This window comes from Lupinus angustifolius, chromosome LG03 (assembly GCF_001865875.1).
Source record: "Lupinus angustifolius cultivar Tanjil chromosome LG03, LupAngTanjil_v1.0, whole genome shotgun sequence".
In the NCBI taxonomy this organism is placed as follows: domain Eukaryota; kingdom Viridiplantae; phylum Streptophyta; class Magnoliopsida; order Fabales; family Fabaceae; genus Lupinus; species Lupinus angustifolius.
In genome coordinates this window covers 26,173,212-26,192,144 of record NC_032011.1, presented here as the reverse complement: position 1 = coordinate 26,192,144, position 18,933 = coordinate 26,173,212, and the positions used below count along the sequence as shown (strand labels likewise).

Genomic DNA, 18,933 nt, shown 5'->3' with positions numbered 1-18,933 from the left:
CTTGTGCTATATGTGGATGATATATTGCTTGCAACTAATGTTAAGGGTATGCTATATGAGGTGAAATAGTTTCTCTCGATTTTTTTTGATATGAAAGATATGGGAGATGCATCTTATGTCATTGGCATTAAGATCCATAGAGAAAGATCTAGAGGCATTTTGGGCTTGTCTCAAGAGACCTATAGCAACAAAGTTTTAGAGAGATTTAACATGAAGGATTGTTCTCCAAGTGTAGCTCCCATTATGAAGGATACAAACTTGATTTGAGTTAGTGCCCCAAAAATGATTTTGGGCGGGAACATATGAAAAATATCTCATATGCTTCAACTGTTAGAAGCCTTATGTATGCTCAGGAGACCTGACTAACATATGGTATTGGAGTTTTGGGAAGATATCATATTAATCCAGACATTGACCATTGGAGAGCTACAAAGAAGGTAATGAGATACCTTCAAGGAACAAAGAACTTCATGCTCATGTACAAACGAAGTGATAATCTGGAAGTAATGGGCTACTCTGATTGAGACTATGCTGACTCCATTGATACCCAAAAATCAACATTCGATTATATTTTTATGTTAGCTAATGCTCATGTATAAACTTAGTCTTGTATGCAAAAAATAAACTTAGACTTGTACTCCTTCACTTTGTTTCAGTCTCAATTAGAAAAAAAAACAAAATTAATTTGGAAGAACATATTTTTTGATAATACCGATGATATATTATTATAATAATTCTCTTAAAAGTTGAATTATTAATCTTTTGATCATTCTAAATGAATGTAACCGATTTTGAACTTAGAAATGGTGATTTGTAAACCATGTTTACAAATATAGGAAGTGAAGCTATTTTTTTCTCCTAATTTATAATAATTAATAAATGTAATATCTGTCCGTTTTAAAATTTATATATAATCGTTATATATTTATTTATATTATTTGATGGTAAATACATTTATTCTCATAATTAATCTCACAGGAATGCACAATATTCATCAAAGTTAGAATTTTGACTCAGCTAAGTAGCCGCAGTGAAAGTGAGTCTCTCATCCATCATCGGCGATTCCTGTTTCGCCGTTGGAAATGACGGCGGTGACGGCGATAGATACGGTGGTGAGACTTCGTGTGATATTCGAAGAGGATGAGATGCTGAACAAATCAAAGAAGAAAGAAGGTTTGAATCGCTGTTGGGTTCTTCTGAAACACAAAGAACACTGCACCATATCTCATTTTTCATCTCATCTTCATTCCACTTTCAATCTTCATCGCACTTGTCCCAATGGCATCATTCTCTCTGTATGTAATCACTTTTGTATCTTCCATTTTCATCAAAATGTTTTCTTTTTTGTTTTTATTTATTCAATTAAATATACCCTTTTCATCGAGGTCCCGTTAGATACCCAGGATGACCAAAAAGTCAAAAGGTTCAATTACTATGAACGATACTTGTTGGGAAAAACAACTATGCATCCCGAAAGAGATTAGTTTCTTAACCAATGTGAGAGATACCCTTGGTAGTAAAAATATATAGGTATTGTTTATGGGTTAGACTCGAATTAGTTAGAGTACAATGTGATTTCCGGGTGAAAAACTTATGTGGAGACATATCCAACCCGTCATATTGTGCATTTATGTATTTTGATGGTACCACTTAGAACTAAATTTTAATTAGAATTACATCGTTAATGTTTTGTGAAGATTTTATTGGTTATATCTATATAAATATGTATTCATATAAGTTTTTCTCGATTTTCGTAGTGTGCGAGATTAAGTAAGAGGAGTTTTAAAAAAAAATTAAGAATGTTTGTCATGCCTTTACCATTATGGGAGATTTTTTTATGTGTTCTTATTGAGAATTTATTTCTACTTTGCAACTTGATCTTATGTGTTGAGACAAATGATAGAGGTTCATCATTGGAGTGAATGTTTTTAAGTTGTTGGGAAGTGTGTACAAATATAAAATAAGCAATGGGACCCATCAAAGAACGGAAAAGTCATTGATGGCCGTTGATACTCAAAGGTCTTGGATTCGAGTATTGTAATTGGGAAAAGACATCGTGAGAGCTTAGCTTTGCCCCTTAAATGGGTCTTCCTGGTTTGACTCGAATTAGTTGCAAGCTTCTAGTTCCCCTCTTGTGTTTGATGCTGTAAATGGAAAAAAACATGCGCCAGAAGAGCTTTGCCTCCTATTTGGGTCTTTGCAATTTACACAAATTAGTTAGAGTCCAATATGATTTCCGGTGTGTAAGGTCTTGTGTTTAAGTGTTGTAAATGGGAAAAAATTAGGCCGGGAGAGCTTTAACACCTTATATGGGTCTCTCCGGTTCAACTCGAAATAGTCAAGAGTCCAATGTGATATTCGGATAGTGAAATTCTCAGACCCAAAAATAAAAAAAGTTGTTGATTGTTATTATGATATTTCTTTTGTCCAACGTTGTTTATTCTGATATTAATTTTGAATGCAGATGGAAGGCTTTGTTTTACCACCTTTTGAGTCAACATATATTTTTAAGGATAAAGACATTGTGTAGTAAGTTTTATGGTTGAATCATACTCCTATATATTACGTTGCTCTCATTATATCAGAATTCTCTTAATCGTTTTATATGTGTGTGTATCACAGCGTGCAAAGAAAAGGAAGCATTTCAACTGATGATAATCCTGCATTGTTGCCATGTGTACCTAATGGGGGATCTATCGACCTTCCTAAACTACTTGCAATTGAGGGGTTTCAAGGGAACGATGGACAATGTCAAACCGTGTTGCAAGAGGATGAGAGCGACCAACTTGACGAAGATGCAGTTAATGTGGAATCTAATGCAAACTCAGAGAAACGAAAAGCATCAAAGAAGCTCAAGAGCCCAGAGGATGAGAATGACCAACTTGTAGATGATGCAGTTAATGTGAAATCTAATGCAATCTCAAAGAAAAGAAAAGCATCAAAGAAGATCAAGAGCCAAGAGAATGACTCTGTGCAACTTGAAGACGATGATGCAGTTTATTCGGAATCTAATGTAAACTCAAAGAAAAGAAAAGCATCAAAGAAGTCCAAGAGCCCTAGGTTTGCTTCATCAAATTTTTAGTGTTAATGGTGCAAGCAAGCAGACATGTTTTTATTGGTGCAATAAAGCTTACATATTTTTGTTGTCATGAAAAGAATATTTTTTATTCTGAGTGTTTCAGAATCTAATTATGTTGAAGTAGCTTTTTTGAGGATTCTATGATACATATTCTGTGAAGTCATTCGTCCAGGGGGGTAGATACATTAGGAAGTAGGCATAATTCTTTCTACTCTTATTTTTATTTTGTTGTATTGACAAGTGTATAATTCTCTAGGGATCTCCCTTTTCTGTTAAAAGTTTGTATTTGGAACTTCGGAAACATTGATTGGAGTTATTAACTTGATTCCACTATTTTTTTATCCAGTAAGAAGAAGATTAAGTTGTCTTCTACTGAAAAGTTGGCAGTCATTCCTGAGGAGGAAGAGGAAAATGCAAGTTTTGAAGGCCGTATTCATCGCCGAAATGTTGTCAAGAAGGACAATGACAAGTCATCTAAATTATCCAGTCAGCCAAAGAAGTCTAGCAACCTTGATCATAAACAGAGTAACAACTCCAGTGGGTCTAAGGGTGACAAAACAAGGTGCGTTTCAATTGCATTTGTGATTTATATGATAGTGAAGTGGTGTTTACTTTCTTTTCTAATTGTGCGCATTGTAGTGTATGTTTGCCCAGTTTTCGGCAAGACACTTAGTTGTCAGAATTCATGGACAATTTTCATGTTCATAATTGGTGACCCTTTATTTGTTCCTTTCAACTTCTTTATTTGACCCTTTAAAGAAAATGTATTTGGTTATAAATTGTTTGATTCCTGGATTCCTCCAATTGAACTTATCTTTTCATTCGATTTTAAATCCCCGACCCCTACAATAAGATGTTGGAAGTAAGAAATAATTATGTTGAAAGTAGGGAATAACTTATCTCCCCTTAATTTTCTTGTATATGTTGTATAGGTCCCTTCAGCTTCAAGATGATGATGGAACAGAAACTAAAAAGGTAATGCTTTATTTTCACTGTTTCGAGTACAAATATAGCTCTTGCTTGCACTTAACCAAATAAGACCGAAATTTCCATGTTGTCAAGATAACCCTTGCACATTTTGATTTCTATTACAAAACTGCCAAGTCTCATTAGTAAACATATGGAGAATGTTTTCAACTTAAGCTTGATTGTTTGTGCTCACGAACAACCCAGCCCGGACGAGTTAGTGAGTCAAACATATAATTTCTTCTAGCCAAGTTAATATCTACTACTTCGTTCTCCTGCCTTTTGTTATCTCTTGTCCTTATCCCTTCCTCGAAAAAGTAAACTGAGATTTTGTTTTGATTGGTCTTTACATGTGATGAATTCTATTTACAGCAATTTGATCAGATTTGATGCAACCAAAGATTTAATACACAGATCAATAGGTGTGAAATAAAATACCATTGAGATAATAAACACTACACGTCTTTCATATTTAGTTCAAGGAAATGTACTGTAGCATGGTCTTAGAAGTTAGAGGGGGATCATATTTTTACACTTTTATTGTCTCTTGTTTGGTCAGATGCCTAGCAGAAGTACTAGACGTAAGAAAGCTAAGAGAAGATGGTTGAGGGAACAAAAACTGCAGCAGGAGAACCAGAAGGTAATGTGGTTTTTTAATGTTACTTCAGAAGTTCAGACAATATTTACCTTTTATATGGAGTTAAGAAATTGGGTTGGTCCCGATGCCACCTATGACTGGGAATATACTTACTGCATAAGGTACTGTTGACTTGTTGAGTTATAGTGCTATACTTTGATTGGTATTTAATAAGATGCCTAGTTCGCAATATGCAAGGGTTATAATTGTAGATCACTTTAGTTGGAGTTAACATGTCTATGATTACTATTTGTGAATGGATTTGATCATTCATTCTGAAATGGGTGTTCTTTTCTCCCAATTTTCAGCCCCACCCGAGTACAGCAATTGAAAAAGATGGCCAACGGTTACCTATCAAAGATAATAATGGTGTAGTTTCCGACGCACATCAACAAACTGATGAAGAAAGTGAAGCAGAGGATGACATTGTTCCTGTGGAAATTAGGCCCGGGCATATTCGCTTTGAACCTCTTAGAAAAGGTTTTAATGTTCTGTCTATTCTATAAGGATTCGCTACATAGCAGTTTTTATTGCTTTGGAGTTGCTTTCATGATCTGACATATGTTCTCGATCTATTTTATGCAGATCAGGAAGTACAGCAGAATCACTTTCCAGTGGTTTGTTCGATTTTTCTCGATCAATAAGAATTACTATTTTGGCTGTTTGACTTACCACAAGAAAGTGTTATCATCAATTATGTGATAAATGTTGTTAATGTTGCCTAGCATCATATGTTTGCAGTTGAATTTTTGTTTATTTTTATTTGGATTTTTTAAACTATAAGGTTTGGTCAAGGTCAAGGATAAATAATGTTCAAGTTAGAATTGACCTGGGATTAATTAAGAATACAAAATTTTCCAAAATAGTCTTTTCTTCACTTCACCTAGTGGGATTAAGGTTTGGTTGTTGTTGTTGTTGTAGCCTTTTCTTCACTCATAGTTCCTTTCCGAGGTGTGTCATGGGTAATGGGGAGGGTGGGAGGTAGGTAACAAAACCCTTCAGGATTATTCTCGGGAGATACTTTGGAAGAACCAAAACTGTTTCTAAAAATCAAAATTTTAGCAGTGAATTTGGTTCCTTTTAAGCAGGTCATGTAATCCATGTCTTGATTCTCATTGAAAGGCTCAGAATGGTTCATAGTTCATAGTTTAACTTACCGTATTTTTTTATTTACTCAAGAAGTTCGGCGCAACATGGAAATTCCATGTCAGTTTCGCAACAACATGAAAACCATGCAGAAAGGCAAGGTCATTGATTTGTAAATGTTATGTTGATGTTTCAGGAAACCTTTCAATGGAATGGAACTACTAGCAAGAAGAAGGGCCAGAAATGGGGTACAGAGAAGATCTGGTCCCATAAACAGGTTTACTATGAAGATTCCACTCAAGAGTCTCCCAATGTTCACCGTGCTGAAAAGCATCACACACTCAACCCTATAGATTTTGATAAGCTGACACCTTATACTAGCTCGCCTAAGGTTTGCTCCTTTCTTTCTCTGAAGTTTGTTCTTGCGGCACGTCTTATCCAGCTAAGACCAAAGAAGTTAGTTACGGCGTTGTGTTAGGAGTCTTTTCGACTGTTTTTAGTCTACCATTAAAATTCCTATTTCTATTTTGAGTTAATTTTGGTGCATTGTACCTTCAACATGCTATTAAATTACTTCGTCATATACTGCAGGAAGGTGACGTAATTTCATATCGATTGATTGAACTATCAGCATCTTGGACGCCAGAGCTTTCTTCTTTCAGAGTACATAATTACATATCAAGTCTGCTTTTGGACTATATTATACAAAAATTCTGCCGGAAGTTTAACGTGTACTGTGTTCATGTCCCCGCAGGTTGGGAAAATATTGCACTATGATGCCAAATCAAACAGGATTCAGCTGGAACCAGTTTCAGAACATCCATTTGATTTTAAGAAGAAAATAGATGAGGATGAATCTTCTGAACAGTTTGATCCATCCCCGTATGGGGAAGATGGTTCTTTAGAGGTAAAGTTCGTAAATTTGTTCCCTTTTCTTCATTTTTGCATTGGAGCATATATAATAGGGGAGATTCTTTAGAAAATAGTAGATTATCATGTAGAATGCAAGCTTTTGCACTAGACCAGTTTTTTTACAAGGTTTGATACTTTGATTTGAATCCTATCAATCAGTTTTTTCTTTCACAAACACAATTAACCACATATTCCTATCGATCTAGTGAACGTATGTACCTCAAAAATCTCTTGCATTTGATAAAATTGAGACCGAGTTTATAAAGTTTAGACGAGTCCTGGCTTAATGTAACAAGTACAAACTATTAAATCTTATTAGAGATATGTCCTCCGTGGTTAACTATCTACTAGAGGTACCTGATTTTTGTTGATCCATTTAGTTGATATCTTTCTTTTATGAAACATATACTAAACCAAAGAAAGACATGAATTGTTGTAAAGAAAGCTAATATTTGGAAATACCACACTCTTTGGGGATGAACATCTTGTGCAGGTTCATATATGTATCTTATTTTATCCGCCTTTTTATTGTGGCATAGCATAAAAACCTTACTCAAAACTAATGTCTGAAAATCATTTCTTCTAACAAAACAAATATGTTGTTGCTTCTTATTTACATGAAAATGGCCAAATGTTTTCCTTCTGCAGATAGATTATTTATCGCTTGCTGATGTTCGAATGGTTAAGCACGGAAAGCCAGATTCAGCAACTGTGAATGCTCCTAGTAATGCTTGGGACAATCTAGTAAAAGCAACTAACGGTAACATTGATGAAAAACATGCGGTTGATCGAACTACTGTGGGGAATTCCAAGCAAGAAAGGGAAGGTCATGCCCCTACTAAAGGTAATGTCCGATGGATAATTTACACTTCTACAATTCTTGGAGCATATGGTGTATAAAAACATGAAAACATCACGGTGAACTAAACTTGTGTTGATTTTGTTACAGATAACGGGAAAGTAAATGCGTGGGATGAACTTAATGAGGCATTAGCAGCAAAGAAAGCAAAGTTGTCCAAGGATGATGGCTGGAGTCATGTGAGTTCAGATTCACGGTCATGGTCCAATAGAGCCTTCAGATGCAGTGCGCTCGGTCCAACAATGGCACGTTTAAGGACACAAAACGGACTTTAAGTAAACAAACCTACACAAGGGCCTTCTGATGTGTGTACCCTTTGGTAGATTATATATATATTTTGGTATATATGGACCAATTACCAACATTATCATCTGGAATGAATGCTGCATGTCCTGATTTCAGCAAAGTAGAGGGAAAGATATTTGAAATGCTTTTCTTTTAGTCCATCTTTTGAATGTTATTAGACACAGTCCTCCTGAAAACCAAACAGAAAGTTGAATCAACTGCTAGACAATCTGAGACATGTTTTCCACCATCCTAAATGTCAAAAGTGGAAATTATGATTATAGATTAAATGCTACATTTGGCACAAGTTTAATGGAAATTCTATCTTGTTGGTTGGTAAACCTTATGATATGTTACTGTGACTTAAACCATGATGTGTTGGTTAAAAGAATATAATGTTGGTTTTGAAACTTCATTTTGTTTATTAATGGAAGCAGAAACTAATAAAGGATGAGGCTATAATTGTACAACAAATGTTACATCTTCTATGTGATTTACTCCCAATATAGCTTGTAGCATCAATTTTTATCCTAAATAGCAATAGCTGTAATTAGTTTTAGATGGGTAACCATAAACCTTCATGTTATTAGCACTTCCAAACTGAACTATTGGCTCAATTCAATAGAAAAAAACAACTGAAGCCTCAAAAGAACACAACAGGCTTCATTTTCACTTAAATTTGATCATTCTTAGGTACATCAACTACTACTGCTACTGTAAACTTCAGAGTGAGTTGCAATAAAAGTGGATTGTGATATTAGAGAAATTACTTGCAAGGTCAAAGATTAACTTGCCATTTTGTGGAGGGTTGGCTTTATTCTTATAGTTATGCTTGTGGAAATATCTGATCACAGACCAAAAATTTTAGTACTAATGCATGACCTGCATGTAATTGCAGACCATGTAGTTTGTTAACATCAGTGCATTGCAGAGGGGACAAAATGAAATCTTGTTGTCATCCCATGAATTTTCTCCTTTATTTCAATCTCAGTCATTACATTACATAACAAAGTATTGTGATCCTTTGTCATTAATCTCACTCTTCTATACAATACATGAATTAAGGATATCAGTCATTTTTTGTTGTTATCATGATTGGATTCTTTGTATATGGTAATAATCACCCTTCATCTTATTATCATCTAAGCCAAACTAAGAAAATATTGTGATCTTACCATGTTCTTGTGGTCACCAGGGGATTCATTCACCAATGATAGCAACATGCGAGGTGGTGGATTACTCCCTCTGCGCTCTGCAATGGACATCAGAGGCTTTTTCGATGGCATATAGTAGTTTGCGGCTTCCAAGGTGTGATCAGCCAAAAACGCCTTTGCTGGTGAAGAGATAACTTCTTTGCGAAGTAAAGAGAAACTCTCCAAGAAAGATGCATCTTTAACACAAAAGGGTTCAATTGATTCCATGCCGAAAGGCGATGATTGTCGATGAGACATGAACGATAAATCAGACCAATTGGTAGAGGAAGGTGAAAATATGGATGAACTGGTGTAATCCGAACTTAAGGTCGAAGAAGGTGTTGATGGTGGCAATGATGAAGCAACATAAGGTATAGAGAAGCTTAAGTTGACAGTTTCAGAACAATCGAAGGAATATGCCGAACTACATGGAGAATTTGATGATAGTAACAAAGGTTCAGCTACAGTTTCTTCTTCCATAATCATACCACAATGATCATTGAATGATGCATCATAGTTCCTTTTGGATGATGTGAACAATCTTTTCATGCCACCACTAGTAAATTTCCTCCTAAGTCTTCCCCAACCATGTTCTCTAGCAGGAATGCAAGTTTCTGATTCAGCATTAAGTACCGAAAAAGATGGAACAACTCCACCAGCAATTGCCTTGTGAAAAATCTCGAAATCCAAATCGTATGCATCAACTGTTCTTGAACCAATCTCTATGCTTTCCCTTTCAGAATGTTCTTCCTTCTTGACCTCTTCCGTGTCGGAAAGAGCAATCCAGAACTCAGGTGGTTCTTTGCCTTCAAGGATGCTCAGAATTGGACCCTTCGCCCTCTCGTAACGGATTACCTGAAATGCTGCAGCCTTTGCATTGCGTGACATCGCCGAGTTACAATGTTTTCCAATCCATACATAAATAGCAGAAGGAACATGAACAATGAATGCCCCTCTAGAATCAAGTGCTTGTGCACTTATTTGGTTCACCATTTTAGGAACCAAATGAAGAGGATCATAGGGGGAATGTGGCGCCATCCGGTACATCCTAACCTTCGAATTTGGACTTAAAGGCATATCATGAACCCTTTTCTGGCACTGCAGAAGTTGATAAGCAAAACCCATGTTAGGATTTGTTACTCCTCTTGCACTCTTCACGAACCGAAAAGCGTCTTCGAAGCTTTGTCCATTCCTCCAAATGAGATAAGCAATCACAAGAGAACTTGATCTTGAAACCCCTTGACAACAATGAACAAGGACTCTCCCACCTTGTTCTCTAACATCCTCAAAGTAATCAAAAACATCATACAGAACACTTGTAATGTCTTCTGTAGGGCTATCTTGCAACCAAAGTGTCTTGTAAACAAAGTCACTTTCGAAATATTCAGGACAAACAAAACCAACACAATTCAGCACATGAGTTATCCCTTTATGCATCAAAAGTTCATGGTTCTTAGCCACTGTCTCACTCCCTAAGTATATATACTCAGAAATCCTTGAACATTCTTTATCAAAGAAGGCCAATTTGTCCTTTTTCAACTGAAAATATTTGTTGTTTTGACCTGAATCATAGGCTATTATGGACCCTTTTGGAGTTTGTGGAATAGGCCAAACTCCAAGATCATCACAACCTGCACTAGGCCATTTTTCAACACTAGGCTTATTGATTGAGAGAGGTTGAAGGGGTGGCAAAAATGATGATCTTGGTTTACTAATATTTTTTTGTAGTTTGTGGTTATGATCAATGGACTTGTTCTTCACCTCTTTTTCCATTAACATATCTCCAAGAAAATGGGTATGCTATCTAATGAAAAAGACTGAAACTTTATCCACACCCCTCAAGTTATTTTTACCCATAAAATTGAAATAAATAGGAATGGGGTTAGAACTTAGAAGGAGAAATTGTTGTATAATTTGTGACTATATCGTTTCGGCCAATAACATGACACCTAGGATATCGTGGTCGATAATTATTAAGTGTCATGTTGTTATTGGCTGGTATAATTTTGTATCAAAAATTGTGATTGATATCAAATGTTTATCACACCAATCACATTTTTTTAGAAAGTGGGAGAAATCATGAGATATACAATGTATCTTATTTAAAAGTGTTGGTGTAAATGGTAGGTATTTGCAGTTTTGAGTCTATTTCATGTGTTCCATGTTCCCACCTAAAACACTTGACCATGTTTATGTATGACTATGACTCTGACTCATTCTTTGATACATTAACATAACATTAAATGTTGATAAAATTGAGGAGTGTTGGAAATTTCAAAGAAGAATATGTCAGCATTAAGTAGCATGTACTAGAAGCTGATCAAGTAGTTGTCCTGCAGTTATGTCGGGAGCACATCTTTTGTTTACGAATTGTATTATCTATGTGTTAACTTTTGTGATTGATCAAAAAATATTTAATTATTTAAACTTTTTAACCAATTATATAAATGACATATAGAATGACACTTTTTAGAATAGAAGATGTGTTCGCATCCCGTTGCGAGAATTAATTACCAAAAATGATATATTTGTGATCATTTACCAACGCAAAATTTCAATCTCATAAATAAAAGAATATAGTATAGAGGATTATTATCTTTGGTTAGAATACTTGTTATAATTTTGTTCCTTGGACCTCCCAAGAAAACTATAGACAAAAGGAATTAGTATTTTTCATTACATATTTATACACAACTTATTAAAGACTTTAAAATTATTATTTAAATATAACATATCTAAAAGTATAGAGATTATGTAAAAAAATTCTACCTTCTAAAAACGTTGTCTTAAACTTACATAGAAAATTTGTAGTTTTAATTAATGATCTAGAATGCTATGTACTCATGTTATTATATGGTAATTTAAAAAGAAAAAACACTTTCTGTGAATTGTGAGTTTAATTTTATTCTTCTTAAAGTTTAATTAATGTAAGAAAGTATTGCTTTCTACTAAAATCTTTTCATGAAAAATTCAATGGAATGCGAGATAGCATGTTAAGAATGGATAAAAGACGTGGGAACATATTTTTAAATTTGTTGATAAAAAAAACCTATTATTAAATTTACCTTTTACTTTGTTTAGTTGATTCCTTTGGTACCAAATAACATAGTTCTTAGTTGACATACCCTTAACACTTTAAATATAGTATAGAGCCAGCCAAACTGAGTTGAATTTGTTCAGTTCGACTTGAAACTTAACTTGAGATCGAAATTAGTGATATTTCTAACTCGAACTCGACTCGATTAAACTTCGTAAGCTGTTTGATTCGACTCATCAATTCGAATTGGTTTGTTCGTCAAGAGTTTGTATACTGTTTAATCCATTTCATTAGCTCGGTTGGTTCAGTTTGTTAGTTCGAATAATGATTATTTATTTATTATATATAAATTTAAAGATTTTTTACATGTATGTACATACATATAAACACATATATAATTAAGTCAACTCATAAACCTAATGAGTCGAATTATATCTGATTCAAGTCCGACTCGTTTATTTGACGAACTTAATTATTAGCTCAAATTTGACTCGTTTAGTTTATAAACCAAATTTGTCAAACTAAATAGGGAGCATATCCACTTACTAAACTTAATCTTCATCCTAGTCATCAATTCTTCGAGTAAGTGCATCTTCTCTCAAATAAATAATGAGTAAAGTTTCAAAGGAATGTTGAGTTGATTTGATTCATTTCACAATTAGTAAGCAATAGTTTAACCTAGTGGTATATGGATAGTCCAAGCACATTTCAAATTTTTTTGGTTTCCCACATGTATCATCGCATTGGAGGCAATCATGTCTGAGCCGATAGCACATTTCACATAGCCAACTTTGCTAAATCACTCATACATAATCAAATAATCAGATGTAAAACCATTAAAATCCCATAAAATGAAACCATATCTAGCCTACTAAGACAAATAAATCAAGTTTTGATAATGAAGTCTGAAAATAGATTTTATATCTTATAAAGCAAATAGTTGAAAAACAAAATATTATTCACAAGTTTTCCATTGCACCCTTTTGGCTCATTGTGTCTAGACCCTACATCTACTATTTTTTAGTCAAATGAATGCAACAATCTCAATCAAATTGTACCTTTCCACTGCTTATCATATTGCATGAAATTATAATCATTAATTCATTATCAAGAAAAATAAAGGGGCAAGATTTTAAATCATGGTTAGTGATTATTGGTAGTTAAATCCTTCATTTTTTATTTATAGAAAATAATTTAGATAACTTATTGTATCTTAAAAGAAGTGTCATGTCCAATTATAATATTCAAAATGTATAGTGTAGCCCCAAATAAAATTTATTTATATGTTAAAGATTTTGATATAAAATCGTCATTTTTAAAGGTTTTACCTAATCATCATTTCAGCTTGAAGTTCATCCCTATAATTATACTAATTTGAGGATACCTGATCAAAGACCTAAATCGAACATACCACACATACACACTATATAACTTATAGATAAAAAAATTAGGATTAGATTAATGATAATTTTCTATAAAATTCTTCTAAGATAAACTTAAGCTTAAATTAATCAAGAATATATCACCTTAGTTAGCTAAGTTATATGGAGATCTCATAATCAAGAGTAGAGACACGCTTAGTTACTCATTTTATGCTTAACGTTTAGTATAGATAAAAATTTTTTTATACAAAATGTACCATGTTTGTTGATATACAACTCAAATCCTCAATCATATTAATGAAGCCTTGTTGATACCATGCACCCAAATTTGGTTGTAATAATCAATATTGTGAAACCCGAGCCGGACGTCAAATTGGAAGAGGTCTTGTATTAGATTTAATTGGTTAAATTGTTTAGTCTGACCGGATGATTTTATACATAATTGATACTTTTTATCTATAGATATATAATTATACATAAGTGTAAAATTTTATATAATTAATAATCATCTATAATTACATTGAAGTAACGTCTATTTATCTTTTTTTGGACTGAAGTGAAACAAAAGATTAGAGTAGTTTTCCATTTTTTTTCATTTTTACGTGAACTGTCCAGTTTACTTCCCGGGTTAATCCGGTTTAACCGAATTTACAACTCCTTATTGATTGATTCTTTATTAGACATTAACACTCCTTATTGATACATTCTCTTTCAGGAAAAAAGAAGAGAGAAATGACAAAATTAGACATTTTGATTTTTCCTTCGTCAATAGAAAATGTTAATAATAAAATAATATATTAAATGTACATATAATATAATACTACCAAAAAAGCAGAACATGTAAAAGATATGGCCTTTTCAATCGTGGTTAAAGGAGAAAGAGTCATGACTTGGATTTTTTCTCTTAGAAGAAAGATTATATATATATATATATATATTATAATATAATAGGAAATTGCTAATTGTTATAAGAAAATAGTATATGAAAAGGAATTAAAATAAGAAAAGGGTCAAAAAAGGTGGCTATGCAAAGTAAAACCAATTTCGTCAATGAAGACCTTTCCAGCTTTATAATTATCTCCATAAACAAGTCATTACGTGATCCCCATGAAAATATTTATCTCACCATAGTTTAGTCACATTATTTTTTCACATTTATTTTATAATCGTTGACTAAGGAATTTTGTTTTGAAAATAAAATAGAAAATTTAATAAATAATTTATAAACTAGGCATAAAAATGATGCTTAAAAAACTAGTATGAAATTAATGTCATTACCTATTACTACAACCTTGCAATGCCAAACCAACGTGCGTTACTTCAAGTGGTACATGCTTAATTCCTTTTAAGCAAGAATCCGGGTTCGAGTCTTATGGATGGAAAAAATGCTCAGTATGAGAGTTAGTCCCACATACTTGTGGATGTTCCCGACTCGGACAGGATTGCCTCCAAACCACTAATATGAAATTAATATCATTACTTATTAATAAATGTTGTGTATATCTACTCTTTATATATTTTATTAATTGGAGGCTCGTGTACTATTGGTTGCACTTTTACCTATAGATAAATGCTATTATTGAATGTGTTTTTTTTCTTCTAAAATTTGATTATCCGCATAGTTAAATTGAACTTCAACTAATTTAAGTCAGTTCCACTTCAAAAAATTTATGTTAAACAAACTTATTTAAGTATATAAAACTTTTTTTTGTCTTTTTTTTTTCATTCACTATATTCGAATTTATGACTTTTTTTAATGTAAAAGTGAGTTCCTTTACATTTGTGTAAGTAAACACTAATATCATGAAATGTTATTTTTTGAGTATAAGCAAGAATATTCTCTCATCCGAATAAAGAATTTCTTTCAGATGTATGGTTGTTTCTCCTATTAAGTATTCTACTATGAATCAATGATATATGAGAAGGAATGTGACTTTATACAACAAAATCAATGCCTTGTTTGTTGAAATGTTATTTGAAATTGTAACGTTAATAACTTTATTAGTAAAGGACTAAAGTTACTCATGCATAAGCCAAATTTGAAATTATTGTTGATTGTTTTAGATTGCTTAAGTGTTCTCTCCTAAAAAAATTATTGTTTAGATTTCATCCTCAAAATTTCAGCTACTATTTATCTCATTATTGTGGTGCCTAATTGAGCTATTCTTTATATGTTACTAATGTCCTATACTTTAATTTTGCTTAATTGTGGATTTTTATCCTTTTGTTCAATGAATGCCTATTATCCCTTTTCCAATAAAAGTGTTAATAACAATATTACATGACTTATATGACCCAAATGAAAATGCCATGTTTGGGGTGATAGGATATGTGACATAATTTAGATTAGAGATAGATATTAAGGGAGAAATAACATGAGCATGTTTATTCAATAGAGGAAGAAGGATGACAAGGTTTTGTTTGTGGGACATGTGGAAAACATAATATTCAACATACATGTGCAAATGGTTTTGATGGAAAATGGATTCTCTTCTTCACTACCGGAGGGTCTAGTACTTAATAAAATTGAAATACGTGAATTTTAAAAAAAATTGATGGTGCAGATTTGAAAATATTTTTAGCCAAAAAATATTTTATAAATGATGGAATAAATTTGGGCCTTAGATTCTAGTACTGGACCTTCTGGTACTGAAGATGATCCTAACACAACTTCTGACAATCAATTGATATTTACATTAAGAGCTCAAGATTCTAGAATGATACTAACTTTTATTATACTAGTATGTTTACACATTGTTGCATTTATCTTTTGTGTCTAGGTCTAAAATATTTGGGTTGAGTTGTAGGATTCTAAAATAAGCAAATCTCACAAGTGAATTATCAATATTAATCAAGAAAATTGATTTTGAAATGAAAACATAAGTTTTGGTTTTTGGTTTATACTTTTATGAAAATAAATGTTTGATCAATTATATGCCAATTGAGTTAATTTCTCAAGACAACAATTATCCAATTTTGTTATTGAAAAACCATTTAATATTTTTGGCTTAATAACAATGATGGTGGGGGATTATTGTAGTGGTGGTGATGCGGCGGGGCCATGATCATGGTGGTTGTGATGTGGTGGAGGAGGGTGGGGCCAGAGTGGTGACAGCAACAACATCAAATAGACATGGTGAAATTGGTGGTGGCCATGGTGATATAATGATTAGATAATATCATAGAGTAACCAACATTACGAGAGTCATAAGATGATCAAATGTTAAAGGTCGAGAGCTTAAGGAGTACAGTGATAAGGAGATCAATCGTTCAATTCTCACTCATGCAATATATTATCATGATACAAAATTGGGGATGGAGCAACATTCTCCATAGAATGAATTTTATCTACAAAAACTAAGAAAATCAATAGGGCAAAAATAAATCCCTTGTACTTGGCACTAAACCAAAAAACAATAGCCAAAACTTAGAGAACTATTACAAACATTTCAGTTCATTATGCTAATACACAACATAGCCATGGAGACTTTAGTGGTAATTGAAGTCACTTATCCATACATGCCAAGTGATACAATATTGTCGGCGGCCGGTCGTAACACGAGGTAGTTTCAAGACAGACTTGATGTTCTATTGAAAGATGTTCATGCCGGCCAGTTCAGTCTACCTCTTCGGACATACTTCTCTGCCTGCCTGCCGGCTGTGCAAGCAAGCAATAAGACAGAAGGAGTTAGAGAATATGAATACAAATGTATTTGAAACATTAGCATTTACCAATACAAGAGCAAATTTATATGAGAGATTGTGATGAAATTAGGATAACATAAGTATTGAGATAAAAAGTATGTTATCTAATAGAAAATAATCTTCTAATAATAGAAAGATAAATTATTAATTTTGTGAAATATTAAAAGTAAAAATGTCACTACATTATATTTAAATGATAAAACTGTTATATCATATAAAAAATTTCCTTTATTTTTTTGTATATTTCTCTCTCTAACAATGAAGAGGATCATGACTCATACCAAATATGTAATGTAGCCATCCATTTAGTATCCACTTCAACTAGGACACTATTAGTGTTGGGTTGACCGAGATTAAGTGAGCATAAAAGCCTTAATTATAAGTATTTACTTTTTAGTGTCCATCTTATTTGTTTATGCCAAAATGATGCTAATTAGTGTTAGAAGATCGAATAATATAATGAATAAAATCATAAATAATTATTCTTGCCATGAGGATATAATGAACCTATTGTCGTGTTAATTATTTACGACTTTTTTATTCATGTCACTCTATTACACCAAAAACCTAAACAACTAGCCACACTAGTTACAATATTCTCTCTTTAGAAACTACAATAAGCAACCATTGTGTCTCCTCCTTTGAATTTGAGTCCAACAAAAGTGTGTTTTAGACTAAATTAATTGCTTATTTGAGTTATCATCGTCTATGCTGATTTGAAATAACGGATTATTTAGTACAATTACAACTTATTGACATAGTTTTTTATATTACATTGTTCAACAAGAGTTTATTTGTAATACAAATGGGGTTATGATGGTACATTTGTTGTGTTGTGAGTGTAGGCTATATTGTTGAAATAATAACCGATTTTTTTGTACTACCAAAGATATCTCTCATGTAGGAGCTAATCATTGACCTTTTGATCATCCTGAGGATCTAGTAAGACCTTATACTACTAGATCAACGCCTTGTTGGTATAGGAAGTTAGGAACTTTGTGTTTCAAATTAACTTACTAAGATTGTCTTTCTATTTCGTTGCCTATTAAATGAGTAAATTAACAACTTAGGGTTTGATATTATTTATTTTGGGATATTTATTCCAATATAGTTTAGTTTCTACTTCTTTAATTTTGTGATTTATCTGTGTACAGTATTCAGTTTTATATGTTATGATAACATATCAACTCAAAAGTTTACTATTCAATAATTGTTACCTTGAGACCTATATTTTGAAATAACTTAAGATCTTATAATCATGATAAGTTTTTTAATGGAGATAAAAGTAGATCTTAAATCATCAATTCAAAACACTCTCACCCTAAAACATTTTCTATTAAAACTCTAATCCATATTCATATATAAATAAATATGGGTAAACCATCATGTTATATTATCAATTGAGTTCTTTCGGTAATAAGAAGACAAATCTATCAATTGAGTTCTTTTGGAAATAAAAAACAAATTAAAAAGTATTACTTGTGTCAAAAGCTAACTTTATTATGATGTTTTTGAAGCGATCTTTCCATGTGGTTAAGGCTTAAGATCCAACAATTAATGGTAAAGAATTAATCTTTCCATGATATGTGATTGACTCTCCCAATAAGTATCGCTCTCGTGAATTAAATCCTTAACTTTTTAGCTTATATGGAGATTTATTGAAACTTTACACTATTAAATCAACATCTTAATGACGAATTCTTGTCACAAGAAACTTTTTGAAAGTAATCATATCATCTTAATGACTAATTCTTGACAATTTAAAACACTTATTAACCTTAAGTACTTGCCC

At 32.7% G+C, this 18,933-nt stretch overlaps 2 protein-coding genes across 3 annotated transcripts; one reads left to right on the top strand and one right to left on the bottom strand.

Moving 5' to 3' along the window:
- Window positions 999-8,158, top strand: LOC109344160 (coilin-like). 2 transcript variants are annotated; one of them, XM_019582801.1, is made up of 13 exons: window positions 999-1,295; window positions 2,465-2,529; window positions 2,623-3,060; window positions 3,426-3,641; window positions 4,012-4,054; window positions 4,605-4,685; window positions 4,991-5,162; window positions 5,268-5,299; window positions 5,965-6,159; window positions 6,360-6,431; window positions 6,523-6,675; window positions 7,329-7,524; window positions 7,630-8,158. In XM_019582801.1, the coding sequence occupies exons 1-13, from the start codon at window positions 1,083-1,085 to the stop codon at window positions 7,812-7,814; spliced, it is 2,061 nt and encodes a 686-aa protein (XP_019438346.1). In that variant the 5' UTR covers window positions 999-1,082; the 3' UTR covers window positions 7,815-8,158. The 2 variants fall into 2 exon arrangements, with proteins under 2 accessions (XP_019438346.1, XP_019438347.1); XM_019582802.1 differs by lacking the exon at window positions 6,360-6,431.
- Window positions 8,223-10,790, bottom strand: LOC109342472 (protein-tyrosine-phosphatase MKP1-like). The gene has a single exon (XM_019580452.1). It carries the CDS (start codon window positions 10,788-10,790, stop codon window positions 8,967-8,969), a length of 1,824 nt encoding a protein of 607 aa, XP_019435997.1. The 3' UTR covers window positions 8,223-8,966.